Raw genomic sequence first — 18,714 nt, forward strand, 5'->3', positions numbered from 1 at the left:
GACGGGCGGGTTGTAGGGTATGTGGACTATGTCTCAATAAAGCTGTTTGAAGAGACAGAACGTGGTGCCCAGCTCGTCCTGCCCCGAGCGCCGGGAGGGAGGCCCCGGGAAAGTGGGGACGGCGACCCCGGGGCACGCGGCTCAGCATCCGCACCTCACCCGCCGGGACCCACCCAGACCTAACCCAGCTCTGAACTCCAACGGCCGGACGCAGGGCCGGCACGTCTGGCTCGGGGGACTCTCTGGGTTTGGCGGTTCCCCAGTTACACTCATGTACCCGCGTCCGCACGCACAGACTAGCAGAATTTAGGGTCGCACGAAAGCCGGGAGGTGGGAGGGGGATGCTAAGATCACAGTCACTCCAGAGGAACCTTCCAGGAGGCCTGGGGGGGTGGGGGACGAGAGGCAGTGCTGTGTCCCTGGGCCTGGGTCCCCTGCGAGGGGCTGGGGGCTCCCGGGGAGGGGGCGCACACACAGGCCGGGAAGCAGGGAGCCCACGTGACCTGGGGCCCCAGGCTGCAGGAGGGCTGTGTGGGTGCCTTCTCGGCACCGGGGTCTGGCCGGGCAGGTGGGTGAGGAGGGGGTCCGTGCTGTCATCTGCAGTCAGTTACTCAAGCCCTGCCTTCGTGATGCAGCCCCCAGGGAGGGCTCGGCCGGCCCTCGAAGAGGAAAACCAGCCGCTGCCGGAGAGACCGTGGCCAGATGGGTTTCTGCTCCTTCCCAGCAGCCCTGGGTGGCTGGGCCTCACCTGGAACTTCTGGGGTGGAGGGGGGGGGTCCTGGGATGTGTCCCTGTGGGCCTGGGGCCCGCCTGCTGCGGGCTGTGGGAATTAAGCAGAGCCCCCGCTCGGTCCCAAGGGCCCTTCCCGGCCCCCTCAGCCCTTCCCCGGCGGCCTGGGCCTGCCGTAACCTGGCGTCACCGGGATCTCTCATTGCTTCTCACAAAGTAAACAGACCTCCCACATGGCGACAAATGGACATCTCAGGAGACGGGAGACTTGGGTGCGGGGGGGGGGGTGGTTACTGGGGGCTGTCACTCTCTCCCTCTGTCCATTTACTTCCCCCGGGAGCTGGCGCCCTGGGTGCTCCCAGAAGGACCGTCCACACGGGAAGGGGCACCCAGGCCCTTTGGGTCGGCTTCCCAGCCCCACGTGAGGTGTCCAGCCAAGGCTGGGGGGCCCACTGGGGTCGTTCCCCGTGTGGGAGACCCTCCTCTGGTCCCCACGCGGAAACCTGGACCGTGTCTCCCAGCTGTGCAGGGACGAAGGACGCTGTGTCGCGGCGAAGACGACCGTGGGGCGGTTATCTTGGGGGCAGAGGCGACCGTGCAAGGGCTGTCCCTCCCCAGCCCCCAGCCGGGAGCCACAGAGCGGAAGGGGTGTCCAGCCAGCTCCTCAAGCCCGCCTGGGGGTGGGGGTGGAGCAGCCCCTCCCAAGCTGCAGGCCCGCTTCCTGGATTCCTGAGGATCTGAAGGCAGCCCCCACTGCTGCCCCCCCCATCCAGCCTTCCCTCCTCCCTCCTCCCTCGGCAGGGAGCAGACTCTGCCGGCCCCAGGGGTGCCGGGGAGACCGGGGACGCTGCTGCTCTGCTCGCCAGCCCCTTCCGCCTCCCCGCGGAAAGACGCTCAGGCTGCAGGGGGGGTAGGGGACCCTGGGGTCTCGGCGAGGCCGAAGAGCGGGGCGGTGACGGGGGGCCGTGCCGGGTTATGCAGGGCGGCCGGCGCTGGACCTGCTTGGATGAAGGATGGGATTCCTCTCCCAGCCTTGAGTTGGGGTCCTCAGGGCCATGGGGCCCCATGAATTATTTCTCTAAGGAGAATACCATCGACTCTGCTCTCCGGTCGCCTTCCGGACCTTCCCCATCACTTTAAATCAATGCTGAAGGGCGGCGTTTGCCCGGACCTTCACCCTCCAAGTGGAGGGAGCTGTGAGGCCCACGTGGTGCAGCCGTCCCCCGTCTGGGTGTCCCTCTGGGCAGGGGGGTGGGTTGCTGAGCCAGTCCTCACTTCTACCTGCCCTCGCGAGGCCCCCAGAAGAGGGGAGCGCAGGAGGGCAGCACTCGAGGACGGGGACCCAGGGGGTGATGTGACCCCCCCAATGATTTCTGGCTTGCTCCCAAATCCCCAGGCCCAACCTGTCTGCACGAAACCCACGCAGACACGCTCATGCCGATGGCCCCAGCTGGGTTCGCCCGGGACCCTCAGCAGGAGGGCTCCCCGCCCCCACCCCCCGGCTGCAATGGGGTCCCCCCCCTTAACTCGGGGGACCAGAACGGGTCACGCCATCACCCAGGCCCTGCTCCATCCGTGCAGCCAGGCGGCCCGTGTGTGCCCGTGGGGTGCAGCCCTGCACGGGGACACCGGGTACAGAGGAGAACAGAGTCGGGGGTCTTTACTCCACACGCAGGACTTTATTGGGGCCGTCACAGGCCGAACCAGCCGGGGACACCACCACGCCGCGGGTCCCGGCTCTGCCTCCGCCGCTGCTCATCCAGGAGCCTGTCCTGGATGTCTTCGTCGCTAGGGCTGCCGTCAGGGCTCTGCTTGTTCTCGGGAAACAGATCGGGGAACGTGAAGGTCTGTCCGTGCGCCTACGGAGAAAAGGCAAGGCCTCCAGCACCGCGCCGAGGACAGGGACACCGGGGCCCTCCGGCGCGGAGCCCGCGGCTCGGACACGCGGCCAGCGTCTCGGGGCGAAGGTCCTCGCCTGGAAAATAAACATCTCGGCCTGCTGCTGGCTTTTATCTAACAGCGGGAAGCCATTACCCCGGACAATGCCCCTTTTCATCGACATTATCTCTCCGAGGCCTGGTGTCTGCATTGGCTGGAGCCTCATTAAAAGCAGCCCAGCAAAGCGCCCATTCACCGGGCGCGGGGGCAGCCCGGCCGGACTGGGGGGCAGGAGCGCGGGGCAGGAAAACCCGGCACAAACAGCGTCTGGTGCCACACTGAAACTTTTTCCATCCAAAATACCTAAAGGCCTTTACCCACATTAAAGACTACCCCTCCTCCCGGCTCGGAGCTTGGCAAATGAGACGCGTGTAACGTACAAAGAAATGTACATATGCAGCAGTCTATAAATCAAGACCGGCTTTGCAAATTAACTGGTTTTACGTCTTTCACTAAAAGTTCAGACTGTGCCAGTGTCGGCCAAGCCCCAACCCAGACCCCCGAGCATGTGTGCGGGGGCACTGGCCGGGCCCGCTGGTGCGGAGGCGGGCGCTCTGCCCGCTCCCCGGGGACCCAGGCAACCGTGAGGTGCTGTTTCAATTTGCTAAATACCCCGGAGCAGCTCCCCAGATCGGGGGCGCGGGAGGGGACGCGCCAGGGCAGCGCCGTCTGCTTCCAGACGGGCGAAGAAGGATGCAGGGCGGCCTCCGTATCTGGAAAATTTTAATAAGTAAAATCGGTAAAGCGCGCTGGTTGTTGGAGACCCTTGTTTTGTAAAGAAATTTGGCTTTGGGCAGGCGGCCAAGTATGATCTGAAACAGCCCACCCCCACCCCGAGAAGAGGAGGTTTATGAATTCTGATCACACGGCGTGGGGCGCAGGCCCCAGTAAGAAAGCAGGGCTGTGTGCACGCGGTAGCCAGCCTGCTGCAGGATTAGCTTACACAGCTCAAAACTGCTCTTTTTTCTTTTTTAAAATACCAAAGGGCAATAGTTTACATGCAGGGCTGACTGCCCAGAACGGGGGTTTATGTGTAATATATCGAGGTGATTTTGCTAGCTTTCTGAGGTGGGGGAAAACCCAAAATGACATTTTAAAATATAAATACAGAGATGGCAATTTGCAACAGCTCGGGAAAAAACGGAGGGAGCTGCCGCGAGAAATTCTCCCTCTCTTATCCGAGACAACAGCCACTTGTGGGTGCCGACTGGGCCCCCCGGGGCGCCCCTCTGGAGGGAAATTCGCCTTGTACTTCCAAAAGTAAGCCCTCGCTGCCTGCGAAGGGGAGAGTGTGAGCTGCTCGGCGGCAGAAAGGACCGGGACAGGAGACTGTCGGTCCCAAGCGCCCCTCGGGCCATCGGCCGTCCCCCACGGGCTCCCGCCGGCCAGCGACTGCGGTGGGAACGGCAGGCTTCCGCGTGCAGGGTGACGTTCCCCTGGCTGCGTGGGCCACAGGGCCACAGAGATGTTTATCAGGGCGTCGGGGGAAACGTGGGGCCCCCACCCCGCCGGACGGGCTTTTCCGCAGCAGTCAACTCAAAATAGACTCGGAAACTTAATTTGTGTTCGTGATTGACCCTCGTGCGCTTTGCAATTCGCTCTGTTTTTGAAAGCCCCAGCGCGGGGCCCACGGGGACACACGGGGGAGCGGTCGGGCTCGGCACGGGGGTGGGGGCAGAGAAGGGACCCTTTCGGAGGGGAAGGGCCCGAGCTTCCTGCCGGTTTCCAGGCTGGGGGGCGGGGGTCCGTCACAAATGCCACTCTGGGCCGGCAGGAACCATGCCCAGCAGGGACTCTGTCCCCAGTTGTGCTGCCCGATTTCACAGAGGAAGAAAGGCACGTCCAGCGGCAGCTGCGCGCACCAGATCTAAGCAGGCTCCGCTGAGCGAGGTGGGGCCCGGGGAAGAATGCGGGGGCTCGGGTGACTCAGGAGCCGCTTGTAACCGTAGCTGGCCTGCTGGAACCCTGGTGGCGAATGCCGGCACACGGGTGTCGGCCCGCACGCCGTGACAGAGACAGATGGCCCGATTTCACACACGGGACACAGGCGCCTTTATAAGGCCAACGGCCGCTCTCTCCACCTGGATAGGCTGGTTTTGTGCACGGCAAACATTAGGCCAAATAATTACGGGGGCCCCTGCTTGAAACAGCAACTGCAGTCAGAAAAGCTGCCGTGCTCACCCCGTCCTGCAAGCAACGGCCTCCTAGCGCCTAAAACGGGGCCGCGGGCCCAGGGGGTTTGCAATAGCGCTACTGCCATCTAGCGGCCACGGCCGGCCGCCTCCCGCCGTGAGCTCCGGACAAGGAGGAAGCCCCTGCCCCCGGCTCCCCGCCGCGTGTTTCCAACAGCGGGGGGTGGGGGGCAGCCAACCGACCCTGCAAGGAGGGCCCTCGCTGGCAGGTCCTCACAGAGACCAAGGGGAGGCCCTGCTGGGGGTCCTGGAGAGCTCGTCCGAGGAGGCTCCAGCGGGGTCACCTCACGCTGGACGGAAAGGCCTGAGCAGGGGGCTGGGAAGCCGGCTTTCACTCGCCACGGCTCTGGTCTCTGGCCGGCCAAAGCTGTGACGGGGTCCTGGACCCTCTTCCCGAGCCCCCGGCCAGGCAGCACACGATCCACAGGACGGGGCAGAAAGTACCGGTGCCCCACAACCCAGTCCAGAGGGGAGGGGGCTCAGCCAGGGCCCCGGGGCGCGGCGAACCCACCCAGGCTCGGAGGCGGCTGCCCCCCACCCCCCGCCCAGGGCAGTAACTGCCTCCCAGCCTGAGGCCTGTCAGAGGCCAGGCCAGGCCGTCCATCCGCGGCAGGAGCCCCTTCGGTGCTCGGAGAGCCCTGGTTTCTGCCTGAGCCCGAACCCCCTGGACCTGAGTGGACCCGCCTGTGGCCACAGCACGTTCAAAGTCCAAGGGCGCGACACAGCTGGCCCCTGAGAAGTTCCTAAATGCCCTGCGCGGTCCCCTCCCATCAGCTGAATGTGCTCGGAACGCCAGCTCAGCCTGGGGATTCGCCGGGGGTTAGAACTAATCGCAGGCTCGGCCCCGCGCGCCGCGGGCCTGGAAATCCTGCCTCGCAGGGCCCCAGGCGGGGGCTGCTGCACAAACATGTCCCCCGCACCAAGGTCACGGTCGTGATAAGTCACGCCCATGACTTGGGACTCTGCCCGAAGCCCACTCACCAGCTGCACATAGGCCACCTTGTAGTCTGGTTTCTTCATCCTGACGTTTCTGTAATCCCTCTTCCTGTTGGAACCTGTCGGGGGGGAGGGGGGAACACTTTACTCCAAGCACGAGATTTCCAGTGCAACTAACCCAGGAACCCACTTTCTAGAAAGAGGCAAACGTGGAAGAATTGGTCGGTCTCCCACAGGTTACAGCAGGTCACGCCCGAAAGGTGACCGGTGCACATTTACCAAGTACGCTCGGGGCGGTGAGCACCGCCAGGCTCTGCTGGTGAAAACGCAAACATGTCTGAGCAACTCGAGAAACCCCTATTTCCCGCGCGTCAGCACTGCGACCCCCGTGGGCTGCCTCCCCTCACGCAGGAGGCTGCCGGGTGGGGGGACGGAGGTTAAGGGAACAAAGAGGAAAGCACTTTGCTGACCGGCTCCCGAGGCAGAGGGGAAGCGGGCTGCGCGGCCTGGGCAGGGCGGGAGCAGGAGCGGGGCCGGCCCGCCCGGGTTCCGTCCCAGCTCTGCCCTGTGGGCAGCGAGGGCCTGGGAGGCTGCTTCACCCTGAGTGCCTCAGTTCCCTCACGTGCCAGGAAGCAGATGAGGGGAGCCCACCCCCCGGCAGGGCGGCAGGGGCCCGGCACGCACCGTGCTGCACCCTCGTCCGCACGGCGGCCACGGGCACGTTGTAGATGCGCTCGAGGTAATTCCTGACGTCCACCCTGGTCATCCTGGGCAGAGGAGAAAAGGGAGACTCAGCCGGGCCGAGATAAACGGCAGCTGGCCGGTGGGGCGTGAGCCACGGTCGATGTGGCCACCAGCCCCGCTGGTGCTGTCCTGCCCTCCACACATTGGTGGGGGGACACGGGGGGACTGGGCAGCTGCAGCCACCATTTGCGCTCACTAGGGGCCAGACCCCCAAGCAGAGCTCTCCGGAGGGAAGGGCCGATCTGGGGGCACCCCCGGGCGGCCAGGAGCCCGGCCCACCATGGCCAGTCCCTTGCACAGCTGCCTCCCCACTGCAAGGTCCTTTCCTGGAAACGGCAGCCAAGGCGTCGGTAGCTTAGGCCCCCAACCTTTGCACCTGACGCGGCATCATAAACCTCATCCTTGGCCACACCTGGCCTCTAAGAGCTGACGCTCAGGCCAAGCCCAGGCCCATGCGCGGGGACAGTCACGTCCTGAGACTCCAGAGAGTGCCCTGCAGCTCGGGTGACAGGACGCTGCGTCCCTCCAGTGGCCAGGGCCTCTGTGAAGGAACCACCTTGAGAACTAGGTTTTGGGAAGCCATGGTAAGGAGCTCCAAGAGGATGGGCCCGCCTGCTGGGAAAAGCACTGAGCTCAATGCAGGAAAAGAAGTGTCAGGCCCTCAACTAGGCTTCCCTGTGGGGGGGCAGCCCGGCCTCGCCCCAGGCTCTGCAAACAGCAGGAAGGCTCTGCAAACACCAGGACCTGGGCCACATTTGCAGAGCAGCTCGGAGAGAGCAAGGGGAAGCCACACCTATGAGCCGGGCTCTGTGACACCAGCAGGTCGGCCAGCCCCTCGGGGGTACTCCCCAGCCCGAACTCGGGGGCTTACTCCATGGGGATCCGGAACTGCACAGTGTCCTCGGGCTGGGCCGTGCCGGGCCGCACCAGCCGAATGAAGAAGTTTGTTCGGAAGACACGGAGCTGGGGGTTGCCCAGCTGGTACAGAGGGTACCTGAGAGGGAGACATTCGTCTGCATCAAACACTCAGAATGCGCGACCCCAGGGCTGCCCCGGCACACCCCCATCTGTTCACCCATAGCCGCAGGAGTGGGAAGCAAAGGGGGGCAGCTCTCCATAGGCCGGCACCCCACGGCCCCCTGTGCTGATGGCATGGCTCTGCCCAGTGTGGGCCCCGAGACCCCTGGTGCCCATCCACTCAGAGTAGCGTGGGCTGCAGACCCTCAGGGCCGGCCCCTGGAAAGGGCCCATGGGAGACTCAAGGAACCGGCCAGCAGAGAGCACGCCCACCGCGGCCCCCCCCCCCCACACGCTGGTGGCCGGGCTTGGAGACACGCCTGTTCAAGGTGACGGTCCCACCAGCGCGCAGCCCAGCCTGGCGGTGCTCCCTACGAACCCTGGCTTTCCCCGCAGCAGGGGCGTGGGCACCCGCACACCGTATGGGTGGGAGAGCATCACAGTCCCCACCCTGAGGACTCCCAAAGCAGGTGGGCACAGCCGGACAGGCGATGCCACCACCCACAGCCCCGGCCCACTGACACTGCCAACCCCACATGTGCTCTGGGCCTGCGCACGGCAGCGCAGCCGGGTGAGGAGGGTGTCTGAGGTCCAGTCTGCAGGGAGGCCGGAGGCCAGGCCTGGGGGAGGGTGGGCACACAGGGACACGGGGTGCCATCAAGGGCCTCACGGGGACCCCCGGTGACCAAGCTGCGGCGCTGCACACGGCCCCCGATCTTGGGGCACCACCTGCAGTGTGAAGGGAGGCCGGTCGAGGCCAATGCTAGAGCGGGCAGAATGAAGACAGCCAGGGGTTCGGAGGCCCTGGTGAGCCCCAGAGCTGAGCGCCATCTACCTGAGAGCTGCCGGTGACCAAGTCAGCGTGGCAGCTGCCGGGCAGAACCTCCGTGGTGAGAGGGGGGTAAGGGCAGGTTCTGGAGGCTGCAAGGCCTCAGGGAACAAGAGGCCTGCCTTGTTTTACCCTCCACCGGAGTTTGGGCCAACGGCTGGCTACCCAAGGGGCTCACTTATTCCCCCTGGTGACCAACGGCGGCACTGCAGGCGGGGGCAAAGTCAGGCCCTCTGGGTAACTGTCAACAGACCCTCCACCTCTCCGGGTCCCTGGGTTTGGGGGGTGGGGGGAGGCCCAGTGTGAGGGTCGGAGGTTAGAGGCCTGAGCCGGGCAGGGAGCGAGTCTCCCCCGGGGGGGCACGGCCTCAGAACCCCCCTGTCCTCCCCGACGCTGAGCGTCAGGATGAGTCCCAAGGGCCTGCCTGACGCTGGAACCTTCCGGCCCCGGAACAACCAGCACTGCTGAACACCCTCCCTCGGGGCTCCAGAACGGGGCTCTCCCGGCCTGGTGGGAGGGGACGGCACCCCTGCGCGCCCGCCCCGCCCCCTGCCCGGCCCTCCCGCGGATCCCACAAGCGCGGATCCCACAAGCACGTCTCCAGCGGAACTCCCAACTTCTGCTCCCAGCACAGCGCTCTGGCTCGCTGCCACCTGCCCTACCTCCCCGTGGCCCCGAGGGTGACTCACCCGTGACCCCACCCTCCCCGCAGGTCCCGCCGGCTCTCCTCCCGACCCGCGGCCCTGGCTGCTCCCCACGTCCGCGCCGGCCCCTCGGCCCCGCTGCACCTGCCGGGGCGCCCCGGCCCCGCCACAGGCCCGCAGGTCCACCCGGGGCGGCCACGCGCGAGTGCGTGCGCCACCCGTTCATCCCGGGGCCGGCGCCGCTCGCAGGGGACACGGGGCGTCAGCCTCTAGCGTGGGGGGCGGGCCGCGGGGGTCCCGGCGGACACCCGCACAGTGTCCTCGCCCCGGCGGCGCGGGCGGCGGTGACCCTCCCGGGCGGGCGCCCGTGGTCCGCGCCGCGTCCGCAGCCCCCTGTCCTGCACCCCGCCCCCCACCCCGCCAAGGCCCGCGCCTCGGGCCCCCGGCCCCCGGCCGCTCACAGCACATTCCGCGCCATCGCCGGCTTCCGGGCCGCGGGCGGAAGGAGGAGCACGCACCGCCCGCGTGGACCCGCCACAGCGCCCCCTGGCTTCCGGGAGGGCGCGCGGCGCCCCGCCCCTCGCCCCGCCCCGCCCCACCCACCTGCCCGCCGCCCCGCCCCCCGAGCACACCCCGCCCACAGCCACACCCACTGCCCCGCCCCCGGCGGTCCCGCCCACCGCCCCGCCCTTCACACCTGCCCCCAACACCCAGCCCCGTACACCCGTCGCCCATCCCCATTCACCTGCCCCATCGCTCCGCCCACTGTCTCACCACGCCCACTGTCCTGCCCACTGTGTGGCCCACCGCCCGTCACCTGTACCCCTACCCCACCGCATCCGCACCACTCACGGCACCTGACTCGCTCTGCCCCAGCTTCCTGTCTCACCAGCCCGGACCCACGTCCCTACCCCACTGCTCCTGACCCATTCGCCTGGACCCTACTCGGCCTGAACTCCTAGTCCTGCACACCCTGTAAGAGCCCAGAACGCATCTCGCCCCAATCCTCTCTCACCCTACCCATGGCCTACCGCACGCCCTTAGTCCCACGAGTCCCCCCCTCCACACCCCTCTGCACCCCGCACTACCCCACATGCAACTGTAGGCCATGGCCAGCCAGCTAAAGTCGGAGATGGGGGAAGGGCCGGGCGGGTGGCCCTTGTCTAAGGCCCCTATCTCCATCTGGCTGCGGTGGCTTTGTCCCCTCCCAGATCTGAACCTCCAAGGCCCCTCACAGCCCTTCTGGCCAGCACCAGGCTGCTCTCCCCATCTCCTGTGACCCCTCCCCCCTTACAGCTTCCCACACAGCCCTCATCCAGGGGATCCCCGACTCCGTAGGGCACATGTGGGACCCACTGCCCCCTCCCCACCAACAGCCCGCAGACCCATGGGAGGGGGACCAGGCTACAGCCTCCCTCCTCCAGCCCCCAGGCCCCACTCTTCCCCGGTTTCCTATGCCCCACGGCTTTTGGCCATTCGTCAATCCCCTTAGCCGCCTCTCCCCCACCTGAGCGGCCTGTTCTCTTTGCACCAACAGCAACTTCAATACTCCTCAGAGCCTCAGAGCCGGGAGGGCAAGAGGGAAGTGTCAGCAATCTGGGGGGGAGAGAAGGGACCCCCAGGAAGTAGCAGAAGAGCCTTGCCTCCAGGGTGACCGCGGTTCAGGCAGCAAGGAGGCTGGCCCTGCTGGCGGTCCCAGGCTTCGGAGAGGAGGGCCTGGGTCACGGAGAGCGGCTGGGGTGCCCCCCTTGTCCGTGTGTTTGGCCTAAGTGGGTTCACCTAGGAGGAAGGTACTAACGGCGAGTGGCCGCTAGGGACATTAGCCGAGACAGTCCCGCCTTCTGGGGAGGCACAGAGAAGGACAGGGCTCCAGGCCCTCTGTAGGAAGAAGTCAGTGGGGAGGGGGCATGCTGGGTGGCAGGGAGGGGGATGGAGCTGGAGAATGGGGATCTCGGGGCCAGGAGGCTTCTGGTCAGCGCCGCCTCTGGTCCTGTTTGAACTTCAAGGCGTGATGTCGGGTGGGACGTGCCCTCAGAGATGTGGCTGGAAGGCGGGCCCACGGTGTGTGTGGCTGACGGGGGAAGGCAGTTGGCCGACTCTGATGGGTTGGAGGGGGCCACCTGCTGCTCCAAGGAGAGGGATCACATCTGAGCAGGTCGCTGAGGGTCGTGGAGGAGGGTGGGGGCAGGGCTGCGGTCTCCATGGTGCAGAGCCCTCAACACTCCGTCCCGTCTCTCCGATTATCTGCCAGTGGGATTCGTCCCCATCAGGCCTGGGATTTCTGGGCGCAGAAGCTGGTCTTGCAGCCTGGGGCACCTGCGTGCACCTTCCCCCTTCCTCCCTCCCTGGTGTCATCAGACCTACCCCATCACTGGCCACGTGCCTTCCCTGGGGTGGGGCTGCCACATAAAGTGGAAGATGCCCGGTTAAATTTGAAACGCTGATAACTTTGTCGTGTTTTGTTTTTAATAGACACTATTTTTTAGAGCAACTGCAGGTTTGCAGAAAATACCCAGAAATTCTAGTATGTGCCCCTCCGCTCCCCCACGGATTGCCCCTTTTCGTTAACACGCTGCGTGAGCTGGGACACTTGTTACAAGTGACAGAGCCATACTGATACCTTATTGTTAACTGAAGCCCGCCATTGCCATTAGGATTCCTTCCTGATGTTGTACGTTCTGTGGGTTTGGACGAATATATAAGGACAAGCATCCACCAGGACAGGGTCATACGGAGTAGTTTCATGGCCCGAATCCTCTGTGCTCTGCAACCCCCTGGCAACCACTGATCTTTGTTTACACTTTCCAGCGTTTCGCCTTTTTCAGAGCGTCACAGTGTTGGAACCCTACAGCACGCTGTCCTTTCAGGTTGGCCGCTTGCCCTTAAGATCCACTTAAGGGTCCTCTCTGTCTTTTCATGGCTCCATCACCGTGAAGAGAAACCACAGCCTGGCTTCCAGGGCGGCCGCCCCGTCCTCCTGCATTTCCCAGCGGCAGCGAGAGGGTTCCTGCCACTCCGCATCTCGGGCGACATTTGGTGTTGTCGGTATTCCGGACTTGGGCCGTTCTGATCGGTGTGTGGGAACATGCGTCTTCTAGTTTCACACGTGTGTCCACTCACGTGCTGAGTTTTCCAGGCTGGGCGGGGGCGATGGGGCTTTTTTCAGAGAGCCGTGGACACCCCGGGCTATGGGGGAAGGATGGGGTGCGCTTGGAGGTGACTTCGGGCTGGGTAGGAGGCAGGAGAGAGGCTGTTCATTCATTTGTTCCACCCATATTTGCCGGGAACGACCATGCGTCCAGCATCTTTCCAGGGGTTGAGGACACAGACAAAAGCACTAAACCGACAAATCCTTTGCCTCCGTGGTTATTGTCCCCCAAGTCAACAAGTGAGGAACATCAGATGCTCTTGGAGGCGCGTGTGGGGAGGTAGCAGGAGGTGGGAGGGGACTGCAGTTTGGAAGGAGGGGTCAGAGAGCCTCCCTGAGAGGCATTTCAAGTGCGAGGGGCATTTCAAGCGAAAAGGTCTGGTGGTGGCCTGGCTAAGCCGCTGGCCCTCAGAAGCCCCTCATCACCTGCATGAAGGGAGCCTGACCCTCTGTCACCCCATCTGCACAGGAGGGCTCCCCCAAGGGCAGGAGCGGTGGGGGTGGGGGATGGGGTTCAGAAGGCTTCTGGTGGGAGGAGGGGACCGGCTCTCACCCTGGGTCCCCAGAAGCAGGGTTCTGGGCAGAGAGATACCCATGAACCAGCCCTAGGTGACCCTGGGGAGCAAGAGAGCCAGGTGGGGAAGGACAGAGTGGAGAAGAGGATGTAGAGGGGCTGGTTGGGGGCACTGAGAAGCCATCGACCTTTCGACTTTTTCTTTATATTCTGTTGCTTTTGAGCTGCTTTGTAGAAGCAGGCACGGCGGTCACCCCACTACCTGGCTCGGCTCTAGCCTGCGCTGACCTCCAAAGCCCAGAACTACGAGCCGTGTGCCTACCACCTACCGCGGACACGCCCTGTATGCAGGCCCGAGGTGGCACAGTGACACCGGAGGAGGCTTGCTTGCTTGCTTGCTTGCTTGCAAGCCTGCCTCCTCCCCTGAAGCCCATGAGGAACCACAGGAAATGGAGAACGTTCCGGAAGGGGACAAGGCGTTTCTTGGCCCGCATAAGGGCCAAGATCATCAAATTCCCGGGCGTGTGTCAGTCTCGGGCACCAGCTGGGTGTCCTATGACTCAATGCAAATCCCGCCCTGTCCACCTGGAGTCGGCCCACTCCCAGAAGACACCCCCCCTTCAGCGGCCAGTCTCCCAACCAGGTTATCACCTGTGCTTCTGACCGATGGGCTATAAACTGGAAGCTCCCACGCCCCCCTCCTTGGGGATCCGTCGCTGGATCGTCAGTTAATTATAAAAGAATATAATCGGGAACGGCCAGGCGGAAGAGGTGCACAGGGTCTGGCGTGGGGGCGCGGCATGGAGCCTCCACACTCTCTGAGGGTCCCCCCGGTGCCCAAATCTCCACGTGTTCGCCGGCCCGGAGGCTCTCGGAACCCCTCCTCTTAACGGAGGCTTCATTGCACCAGCCTGACTGATGAAATCATCGGCCTTTGGCGATTGAGCCCATCTCCAGCCCCCTCCCCTCCCCGGAGGTCAGGGGGCAGGACTGAACCTTCCAACGGTCCTCCCGGGCACCCAGCCCCCACCCTTAGGGCCTTGCTGGAGCCTCCCTCTAGCGCGTCACCCAGCTGCTACACAGAACAAGACACCCTCTTCACCCTTGTGGGACTGGAGACAGGGACCAGCTCCCGTAACAAAAGAAGCTTCTGTTGTTCTTGGGCGCCCCAAGGGTTCGGGAGCTGCGAGCCAGGCACCGTGGACGAAGACCAAGTATCTGTGAGGATTAGCCTTTGGTCATCTCAACGACCCAACATCGATTTGCCGTCAACCACCATATCGCAGCCCGGCTCCGTGCCGGGGGAGGCACCAACTGTGTCCTCCCGGCAGGTGCCTCTGTCCCGCTCCTGGCTGGGGCCTCCCTGCTCCCATGGGCCCCCAGGCCTCACCCCTTCTCCAGGCTGGTGCCCCCCTCCCCTGTTTGAAGCCCACAGCCCCAGCGTCTCCTCCTGACTACACCGCCCGGCGGCCTCCAGCGGCCCTATGCCTCTCACCGCCTCCGTCGGGCGTGCCCTCCTTATGGGGGGCCCCCTGGGTTTCCGGTCCCTGGGGGTCTCAGGCAGTCAGCCATCCAGCAGGGCCCGGCGTCCCTGAGCTTCGCCAGGAGCAGTCCTGCCTCGGGGCCTCCCGTGTGGTTGAGAGGGTTCCCTCCTGGTTTGAAGGCTCCATAAGTATGAGGTGGCCCTGCTGGCCGATGGTCAGGCTGGTCAGGCTGGTACCCGCACAGGCAGGACAGCCCAGGCCGGGGCCGCAGGGTCTTCTGGACCCTCCCCTGCACCTCACCGGGCATCAGTCCTGGCTTTGGGGCCCCAAGCAGGCTGCACTCCCCGGAGCCGAGGCCAGCCGTCCAGCACAACGGGTCAGGATGGCTGGTCACACGATGGCACCGTGTGGCATGCCTGCCTTCACGGCCGGGCTCCGAGACTCTGCCCCGTGAGCCCCGAGGTTCCCTCCCCAGGAGTCCCTGGCACCTGTGCCGAACCTGTGTCTGCCTTTCCCTGGCCCTTGTTCCTGGAGGCGCGTCTCTGCCAGGGTCTGGCGTATAATAAGAAACGTTGAAGCCTTTGCAAACCTGGGCATAGGACGGCGTGTCACATGTCTGTCTTCACCGGTATCTGCCTCTCCTGTGCATTGGCCACTCATTGGTCATTCGTATTCCTGAGTCTGTGACTTGTCTGTTTATGTCTTTTGCTCATTTTTGCCATGAAGGTGTGCTATGGGCTGAACCCCGTCCCTCCCAAGGCTGTGTGTTGGAGTTCTGACCCCCAGCACCCCAGGATGTGACCATATCTGGAGACGGGGACTGTACGGAGGTGATTAAGGTAACATGGGGTCACCGGGGTGGGTCCTGATTCCGTGTGTCCAGTGTCCTGGTAAGAAGAGGGATCAGGGCACAGACGCGCACAGAGGGACGGCCCCGTGAGGACATAGGGAGAGGATGGCCGTCCACACACAAGGAGGACCCAGCCCATCACCCCCGAAAGCATCTTTGGACTGTGGCAATCCCTTCTTTCCTCCCTTCCTGTGCCCCTCCCCATCGCCATCAAGCAACCAATGACCTGGTTAGCTTGCATTTTCTGGAGTTTTCTATAAATGGAAGCATATAGTTTCTCCTCTTCTCTGTCTGGTTTCTTTCTCCCAGCATAACTATTTTGGGATTCATCCGTGCTGCCTCGATCCTACATTCCTCCAGATTGCCGTGGTATGGACAGGCCAAAATTTGTTTATGCTTTCGTCTGTTGATGGACATTTGGGTTGTTTCCAGTTTTTCTGACGATTAAAAATAAAGCTGCTATTTACATTCATGTGAAAGTCTTTGTGAGGACAAACATTTAATTTTCTCGTGGGGAAATGCCTGGACATAAGGACCACATCACATGGCAGGTGTACGTTTAACTTCTCGAGAAAAAGGATACTGCCGAACCATATCATTTCACATTTCCACCAGCGACGTGAGGTTCCCCTGCATTCTGCCCAGCGTTTGGTATGGCTGGGCTTCTCAATATTAGCCACTCTTATTGCTGGTTCCTGTGATTTGATGTGGCGTCTCGCCGATGACCGTGGCTTACTTGCTATTCCGACATCTCGTTTACTGAGGTGCCTGTTCGTCAGCCCATTTTAAAAAATTGGGTGGTTTGCTTTCTTATTACCGAGCTGTAAGAGTTATTTCTATATTCTGGATCAGCCCCTCGTGAAATACACGTTTTGAAAAAGTTTTCTCCCAGCTGGCATCTTATGTTTTCATTCTCTTTACAATGAAACATTGAAATTTGAAGAGCAAATTTTGAAGATTTTGGGTGCATTTCAATTCACCAATATTTTTGTTTTTCAGGGATTGTGCTTTTGGTATTATATCTAGGAAATCTTCGCTGATCCATATTCACAACCATTTTCCCCTATGTTTTTATATTCCTGGTTTTACATTTAGTCTATGATCCATTTTGAGTTAGTTTTGTATATAGTATGATATGTGAATTCAAATAATCCTCCTTCCTCCTCCTCTTCCTCCTCTTTTGTCTTGTGTGTGGATATCCACTTGCTTCAACATGATTTATTAGGAAAGCTATCATTTCTGCATATGTGTGGGTTTATTTCTAGAATACTTCGCTCTGTTGATCTATTTGAATATCTTTATACCAATATCGCCCTGTTTTGGTTACTCTAGACTTATCCTAATTCTCAGAATGTTAGCCTGACTTTATTCTTTTTCAGGGTTATTTTGGCTACTCTTGGTCCTTTGCATTTCCATATGAATAGGCTTATGAATTTCTACATTAAAAAAATGCTGGGACTTTCACTGGGACTGCATTAAATGCATAGGCCAAACTTGGGGAGAGCTGGCATCTTAACAGTGTTGAGTAAGCCTTCCGATCCCTGAATACTCTACGCCTCTCTGTTACCCAAGCCTTTGACTTCTCCTGGCAGTGTTTCGTATTTTCAACATGTAGCTCTTGCACGCCCTTTTTCAGATGTATCCCTATTTTTTGATACTATTAGGAAGTGGTGTCTCTAAGTGTCAATATCTGATCGTTCATTGCTATTCGACGGAAGTACAACTGACTTTGTATGGCGGCCCTGTGTCCGGAAACCTGGGTAAACTCACTTGTCAGTTCTTGTGGCTTTTCCTATAGGTTCCATTGGATTAGAGGATCCAGTTGTCTGTGAGGAAAGCAGCGTTCCTTTCCCCCTACAATTAGTGTGACTCTGTCTGGCATAATTGCACCAGTGAGAAATTCCAGTACGATGCGGCTGCAAGTGGTGAGCAGACATCCTTGTCTCGTTCCTGTCTCTGACGCGAAACCTTTCTCTTTCACCATTGGACACCCGTCATTTGGTTGAGGGAGTCCCCTCTATTCCTGGTTTGCTGGGAACTTTTCTTTTTTTTTTTTTAAGTCAGAAATAGATGTTGAATTTTGTCAAAATGCTTTTTCTGCTTCTATCGAGATGATCCTATGGCTTTTCTTTCTTAGTGTGTTAAAATGGTGAAGTACTCTGATTGAGTTTTGAATCAATCATGGGGGTTATACAAACCCATGTTGCTGGGATAAACCACACTTGGCCGTGGCATGTAATCCACTTTATACACTGTTGAATTCTACCTGCTAAAATTTTACTTAGAATTTTTGCATCAATGTTTATGCAGGATAGTGGTCTATAATTTTCTTGTATTGTCTTTGGTTTTGGTATCAGGAGAATGCTGGCCTCATAAAATGAGTTAGAAAGTATTCCATCCTTTTCAATTTTTTTTTTTTAGAAGAATTTGTATGTATGGGGCACCTGGGTGGCTCAGTCAATTAAGCATCTGACGCTTGATTTCAGTTCAGGTCATGACTTCAGCAAGGTTGGTGGGGTCGAGCCCCAAGTCAGGCTTGGCACAGGGGCTGCTTGGGATTCTTTTTCTCCCTCTTTCTCTGCCCCTCCCCCCCCCAAATAAATAAACTTTAAAAGAATTTGTATGTTATTGCTATTATTTCTTCCTTTGAATGTTTGGTAGATCCAATAGTGGATCCCAGAGTTTGGACCCAGATAGGCCTAGAGCTTCCTTTGTGGGAAAGCCTTTAACTACACTCTGAGTCCTTTAATCAATGTGAGATTGCTTGTGTTGTCTGTTTCTTCTTGAGTGAGTTCTGATTTCAAGAAATGTGTCCATTTTCATCTAGCCTGTCAAATTTGTGGGCATGAGGTTGTTCATAAGTTTCCTTATTATTCTTTTATCTTTTGACATCTGTACAGTCTGTAGTGATGTCACCTTCCTCAGTCCTGATTTTGGTAATTCCTGCTGGTTTTTTTTCTCTCTCTCTTTCTCTTTTCCTGATTAAATTGACTAGAGTTTTGTCAATTTTTATTGATGTTCTCAAAAAACAAGTTTTTATTTTATTTTTATTTATTTATTGTTTAACGTTTGTTTATCTATTTGAGAGAGAGAGCAAGCAGGGGAGGGCCAAAGAGAGAGGGAGAGAGAATCCCAAGCAGGGGCTTGAACTCATGAACCTAGAGATCATGACCTGAGCCAAAACCAAGAGTGGCCGCTTAACCAATTGAGACACCCAGGTGCCTCTCATTTGATTTAAATTTTTTTTTCTATTATTTTTCTGTTTTCTATTTCATTGACTTCCACTTGATCTCTTTTAGTTCCTTTCTTGTGCTCACTTGGGTTTAATTTGCATTTATTTTTAGATTTTCCTTAAGGTGGGAGCTGAGGTTATTGACTTGAGACCTTTCTTATTTTCTACGATGGATATTTGGTGGTGTAAATTTCGCCCTCGGGACCACGTTAGCGGCATTCCACAAGTTCCCTTGTGCTGTGCTTTCATTTTCATTCCGTTGACGATGCTTCCTAAGCATCAATTGCCTTTTTGACTTTTCTTTGACTCGTGAATTATTTAGAAGTGTGTTATTTAGATTCCAAACATTTGAGAATTTTCCAAGGATCTTTCTGTTATTAATTTCTAGCTTAATTTCACTATGGTCAAAGAATATAATTTATGTGACTTGAATCCTTCTCAACTTACTAAGTTTTGT

The 18,714-nt window shown here is 59.8% G+C and overlaps 1 protein-coding gene across 1 annotated transcript; it reads right to left on the reverse strand.

Moving 5' to 3' along the window:
* Positions 1-2,388: 2,388 nt before the first annotated feature.
* MRPL23 (mitochondrial ribosomal protein L23) lies at positions 2,389-9,575 on the reverse strand. The gene is made up of 5 exons (XM_043582021.1): positions 9,491-9,575; positions 7,411-7,533; positions 6,480-6,562; positions 5,841-5,914; positions 2,389-2,588 (listed from the first exon to the last, which is right to left on the reverse strand). The coding sequence occupies exons 1-5, from the start codon at positions 9,505-9,507 to the stop codon at positions 2,421-2,423; spliced, it is 465 nt and encodes a 154-aa protein (XP_043437956.1). The 5' UTR covers positions 9,508-9,575; the 3' UTR covers positions 2,389-2,420.
* Between the last annotated feature and the right edge of the window lie 9,139 nt (positions 9,576-18,714).

Source organism: Prionailurus bengalensis, chromosome D1 (assembly GCF_016509475.1).
Source record: "Prionailurus bengalensis isolate Pbe53 chromosome D1, Fcat_Pben_1.1_paternal_pri, whole genome shotgun sequence".
Classification (NCBI taxonomy): domain Eukaryota; kingdom Metazoa; phylum Chordata; class Mammalia; order Carnivora; family Felidae; genus Prionailurus; species Prionailurus bengalensis.

Bases quoted from the DNA above. Each gene is read 5' to 3' on its own strand.
- MRPL23 (XM_043582021.1), bottom strand. The intron at 6,563-7,410 runs GTAAGCCCCCGA...TCCTCTGCCCAG, and splicing joins CAGTTCCGGATCCCCATGGA to GATGACCAGGGTGGACGTCA. The intron at 5,915-6,479 runs GTGCGTGCCGGG...CCCCCCCGACAG, and splicing joins GCGGACGAGGGTGCAGCACG to GTTCCAACAGGAAGAGGGAT.